Source organism: Heterocephalus glaber, unplaced genomic scaffold (genome assembly GCF_053883595.1).
Source record: "Heterocephalus glaber isolate CG9 unplaced genomic scaffold, H.glaber_assembly_v1.0 deba00001733, whole genome shotgun sequence".
NCBI classification, from domain to species: Eukaryota; Metazoa; Chordata; class Mammalia; order Rodentia; family Bathyergidae; genus Heterocephalus; species Heterocephalus glaber.
This window is the reverse complement of record NW_028258444.1, coordinates 13,441,567-13,447,677: the sequence shown is the minus strand read 5'-3', so window position 1 is coordinate 13,447,677 and position 6,111 is coordinate 13,441,567. Positions and strand designations below refer to the sequence as shown.

General features: G+C 36.8%; 1 protein-coding gene across 4 annotated transcripts in view; it reads right to left on the bottom strand.

The window, feature by feature from the left end:
• Positions 1–1,195: 1,195 nt before the first annotated feature.
• Tmem117 (transmembrane protein 117) overlaps positions 1,196–6,111 on the bottom strand; it is a 569,660-nt gene continuing 564,744 nt past the window's right edge. For all 4 annotated transcript variants that reach the window (XM_087200080.1, XM_004863160.3, XM_087200081.1 and 1 more), the window contains one exon: positions 1,196–2,918. In XM_087200080.1, coding sequence (XP_087056206.1) covers positions 2,272–2,918 — 647 coding nt within the window. In that variant the 3' untranslated portion in view covers positions 1,196–2,271. The remainder of the gene's footprint in view (positions 2,919–6,111) is intronic.

Sequence of the window (6,111 nt, the reverse complement as noted above, 5' to 3'; positions counted from 1 at the left end):
AGTCATTTTATGTCCCTTATAGTTCAAAAGATTTGGTATTTAAAAAGCTCTGTAAAGTCACTATCTGTTGGTCCATGACTCAGGACCCAAGACTATATATGAGTGAATTTAATTTTAACTTTGATTTTATTTCATTGTGTAATAATCACTTGGTTTAAATGCAATGTCTATAAATATATAGCAAAAGAAGAAAGGAGAACCATGTATAGTTTTTAAAAAGGTCACTATCAGTATATACCATTGAACAGTAGAAGGTCTGGGTTTAAATCTTTTTAACTATTATAATGCCATCCCTGGAAATTATTGTTTTGTACAAAATTTATGGAAACTTCAAATTATATTTTCATATCAATTGATAGTTTTTCTTGGCACTTTCTAGACACACATAAGCACGGTGCTCTGTTTATTTCTTTTTTATCTTCTGCTAAATAGATCCTAAGTACTTTTCCCTTAATACTCATGTAATTATTCTCAAATAATATTTCTGTAAGGAATGTATACTGATAACAAACACTTTCTAAATCAACCTTCATTTTCATTCTACAAGGAAATGACTTTGAGAATAAATAAGAATATGGTCCCAAGTGGTATTATTTACTTGTTCTGAAACTAAGAATTAACTATTCTAGACCGTGCAAATTTGGTAGTGGCCAACATTGCCACATGGTCAGGGATAACACTTCTTTGGACAAGGTGGTCCGAGGTTACTATATCGAGCTTGGTCTCTGCATTTTCAGTGCCAGAGATATTTATGATTCTAAGTATACCATGCATAGCTATTAAAGGTAAAAGAAGCAGCTGGGGCATGGTTCCAACTGCTTGGTAAACAATTGTAGAAAGATGTTTATTAAAGCTGGCTCTCAAGTGACAGATAAATGCATAGTTCCATTATGCATGCTAAATTCAGCCTGCTGAAGACTTAAAAGCAGATAGATCAAAACAAGAGATATTTTACAAAAGCATAAAGACAAAATGCAACTATGTCAGTATGTAATAGGAAAATAATTTTGCCTTAAACATGATCTTTCTTTGGCCCCCTTAGGAATGTTACTATATTTATGAAATAAAATTAAAAGCAAGTCAATACGCTTCCATTTCTTGCCTTGCACCAAGCTTTAGAAAAAAAAATATTTATGTGGGCTTTGTGAAACCAAGATACCAATGAATTCCCTAAACAAAGAAGTGCCTCACATAATTATCAATTTTTAATTCTTATTTATTGTGAGATGTTTAGTTCTTAAAAAACCAAAACCAAAACCAAAAAAGCACACACAAAGCAGATTCTTTCATGTACATTTTTTTCCACCACACGAGGTTCCACTGAATGCTTTTCAGAGGTATTCCCTTGCTCAGGGGTAGTATATGTTTCTTTAATTTTCACTGTCCAGAACTATGATTATAGGAAAATGTACAAATATTATAGATGGTGGGCTGTGGTATCTTCACATGATTACTATGTCAGTTCCTTGGTTGTCTGGTACTTTGTGTAAATGCCGATAAATTTAAGAGTTCCCCCAACTGTGCCTTTTTAACCTTTTTTCCCAAAGGTAAAGGGCAAGATTTTTAATCAAGTAGCAATTTATCTTTAATTAGGAAAACATAATTAGGTATTATCATCACCTAATTGCAATTACTGGTTGGAGAAAGTCACATTTCATGGGCAGTGACCCATGTTAGATTGTCATTCTCCTATGATTGAATTTTGCATCCATATTTGTGTTTGGCAGAGAGCCACTGAAATTTAAAAGGTAATCACTATGCTTCTCTGCCAAGTGTGAGTCACCAACTCTGTGGCTAAATAAAAAACAAGAGATCCTTTCTGAACCATAACAGCTATATCTGTTTCCTGCTCAGAAATCAAGTATAAATCAAAATAATTATATAAAAGAATCCCATGTGAAATAGGTTAGAGAACTGTTCAACACTTCATTTCTGGTACAGTTAAAAAGTTTAATGTCTCAAGGCACCACTATGATTGAACATCAGATACATGGGTAATAAGCTAATCTACTATGCTGTAAATTCAGTAAATAGCTTGTGCAATAGTTGAAAGCAATCTCTAGAGAACTGTTAAGTGTACAGTAGGCACATGTATTATAATACAAATAGAAACAATGAGTCCTAGAAAAAGCATGTTGAGCACCGTTGTGGCATTGTTTGTATTTCTTTGCTTAACACTACATAAACCTTACATTTACAAAAAGAAAAGCTAACTTTTTAAAGTTACACTCAAGGTTGCTTTTTGTGCTATCTCCACATAAGCAAATGAAATTAGTTCGAAGGTGTACTTTTAGAAGTCATTGGGTCTTGATCAGCTTCTGTTGCGCTGGTAGATTCATTCAAGTGAGAGCTCAAGTTTTCTGAGGTCAGGTGGGAAGACTTGTAGACAATCTCGTTGAAGTCAGACCTTATACAAACCAAAGGACGGTCATTCAATGGGTCTTCTACTGAGACCTGGGTATTTTCTCGAGTGATTCCCATGTCTTTGCTATGTTCTGATGGAGATTTTCTTTTCATGCGAGTGTAAGTTTTGTCTTGATTCTCCATGCCTTGTTCATTTTTCAAAAACCGTCCAAAGAACCAAATGAAGAATCCAAACCACACAAAAGCTATCAAACTTGGAACAAAGGCCAGACACTTGACATCAAGGCTTGCCCCTATGAACCTGCTGTGCAAGAACATGTCTCCCTCAACATATGTTTTATTAGTCTGAGGGTTAGTGTGATTGGACCTCCATTCCCAAGATAGCTTGGTTCTGTTCAAATCCTTTAAGCTTTCTGAGTCTTTCACTGTATATATCTTCTGTCCTGGCCCAATATACTGTCCATATTCATGAGGCTTATAAAATATTTGGTTCTTCCACATATTAAGATCCAAAATCAAGACGAGAAATATAATTCCATAGTTAAACCATTTACCTGCATTTAAAAAGAAATATTGTATTAATCAAAGGCCCATAAAATTGCAAAGGGACTTTCTCAATAAAATGAAGATGATAATATCACAATATAAATTGTTAGTGTTTTAGATCTGTTAACAATTGATTTTGACAGTGCTATGCTGCCATAAAGAGAATTGGCAAATTAAATTTACTAAATGCATTCTAGGCATATGAAAATGTAACTGTAGAGCCCTGAGTCAATAACTTATGATAGTAATGAAATTAAATTTTCTTGTTTTAAAGGCACCACAACTATACTCAAACTTGATTCAATGTAGGGTATTCTCTACAAGATTTCATTTAATGTTGAAACAAAGTTATAATGAAATTCTTTGAAAAGTCCAATGTATGATGGAATATCTCTTACAATTTTATAATTACATTTGGGGAAGAAATAAATCATTTTTAAATACAAGCACAGTAGTGTATCAATTGAATTCACATTGCTATTTGTAGGTTATCTGTTGATTAAACCATTAAATGATGTGATTCAGATCAATAATCCTTCAGTATTCATTTCAAGACTATAGAAATAATTGCATCAACTCTTCATTGAATAGAATGCATTTGTCAGACATATAAATATAACCAAATCTACTGAATTGCTTTAAAAACATGATTTGGAGGAATTGTAGTTAGTATTATTTCTTTGTAGTATTTGAAATCTCACATGAATAAGATGTTATTTACTGATAGGTTATCAAATGAAATCTTTATATCTGCAAAGAGAAAGAATGTGGAAAATTTTTAAGGGATACTAGATTACAATATATTTATTATAAGATATTGTGAATACTACAGTGTGAGTATATAATAATAATATAGTAATATCTATCTCAGAGGCTTATTGTAGCAAAGTAGGTAATATATGTAAAACACCCTAAAAGTTTTAGTTATAATTTTATGTATTAAACCAAAACTATTTTCTTTTATATATGAAGATAATACTACTGAATATTATTAATTTACTGCTCCATATGATTACATAGTTTGCAAATATATTAGACAAGAATGTATAGCTACTTTAAAATGAAGAAACTGTAATCATGGGAAGTTTAGGCAAGTATTTGTCATCATCATTACATACTTTCAAGCTTCTACTATATGCCAGGTTGGAGAATATTATGGTGGCTCCAAAATTTACCTGTTGTTTGGTTTTGGCCAATTGATTAAATTCTCTAAAGCACAGATTCTTTACATGCAGCAAATAAGAGTATTTATTAAGGTTGTTTGAATTTTATGAGATTGTTAGATGATTAGCACAATGGCTATTAAATAGTTAGGACTGATGCCCTACCGAGGTCCCAAGTCTTGCAGAAGATGCCAAATCACCCCTCTGCAGACAGGCAGGTCTGCCCATGCCCTACCGAGGTCCCCAGTCCTGTGGAACACGCTGAATCACCCCACTACAGACAGGCAGGTCTGTGCACCCCCTACCGAGGTCCCGAGTCACAGGGAACATGCCAAAGCAGCCTGCTGCAGACAGGCAGGTCTGTGCACACCCTACCGAGGTCCTGAGTCACACAGAAGACACTGAATCACCCTGCTGCAGACAGGCAGCCACCTGGTTCCACACTACAAAGATGCAGAGGACGCCAGACCACCAGACCAAGGTACTGAGTCCTGCTGCTCCTGGCCCAGAGGTAGGGGCTTCTGTGCCATCATCCCACTGCTCCTGGTCTACAGGAAGGGGCTTCCCGGTCACCATCCCTTCTGCTGCTCCCAGCCCAGAGGAAAGGGCTTTTGGGCCACCTTCTGTCCCGCTGCTCCTGGCCCAGAGGAAGGGGCTTCTGGGTCACCATCCCTCCCACCGCTCCTGGCCCAGAAGTAGGGACTTCTGAGCCACCATCCCATTGCTCCTGGTCCAGAGGAAGGGGCTTCCTGACCACCATTGCTCCCGCTGCTTCCAGCACACAGGAAAGGGCTTTTGGGCCACCATCCCTACCGCTGCTCCCAGTCCCTGTCCCACCTCTCCCAGCTCAGAGGAGGTAATCCGTGCAGGCGCTAACAGCCCCCTGGCCCAGTTGAAATGAGAAAACATGTAAATAAGTCTCAAAACCGGACTTGGAGATCACCTAGAGCAACCCCAAAGGGAAATGAGATGGAACACTCTGATACTCAACCACCTGGACCGACTGAACTGGCAAAAAAGGGGATCTGGAAAAAATGAAATCAGAAATAATTTCTCAGATAACAGGAGAAATTGTGCCCCTAGTGCCAGACATGATTAATAAATCTAGAGAGGCGCTCAGGAACATGATGGAATCCCAACATAGGAAACAAATGGAATCCATAAAACAGATGCAAATAGATTTCCAGGACATGAAAAACTCCATTGAAAGTCTACACAGCAGAATGAGCCAATGTGAGGACAGAATTTCAGATATAGAAGATAAGATTGCAATTAGTGATCAGGTAAAGAAAAATTGCTTCAAAATTATAAGGAAACATGAGAAATCAATCGAGCAGCTGCTAGATGATGCAATGAAAAATAACATAAGACCGATTGGGCTCCATGAAGAAACAGGAGAGAGTGCAGATGACATAAAAACTCTCTTCACAGAAATAATGGCAGAAAACTTCCCAAGCAGGGGAAAAGAGCTTGACATACAGATAAGTGAGGCATATAGGACTCCAAATAGCCTTGATCAAAAAAAATCTACACATAGGCATATAATTGTTAAGATTCCAGAAACTCAACAGAAGAACAAAGTTCTCCAAGCAGTCAGAGAAAAGAAACAAATCACCTACAAGGGAAATCCCATCAGAATCACAGCAGACTTCTCAACAGAAACCATCAAGGCAAGAAGAGCTTGGAGTGACATATTCCAAGCCCTAACAGAAAACAGCCTCCAACTCAGATTGATGTACCCTGCAAAACTATCTTTCAAAATGGATGGAGAAATAAGATACTTTCATGACAAAGAGCACCTTAGGAACTTTGTGAATACCAAACCTGCACTCCAAAGAATTGTACACAGTATCCTAGGAACAGACATTGAGGATCACAACCCCAGGAAGCAAAGCAGAATGTACCCATCTTGCATGACAAGAAATTAAATGTAAACGGGGAGAACCCAACAAAAAGAAAAAGTCATGGCAATGACAAGTCAATACGTTTCAGTTATAACCATCAATGTTAATGGTCTCAGTTCACCAATCAAAAGAAA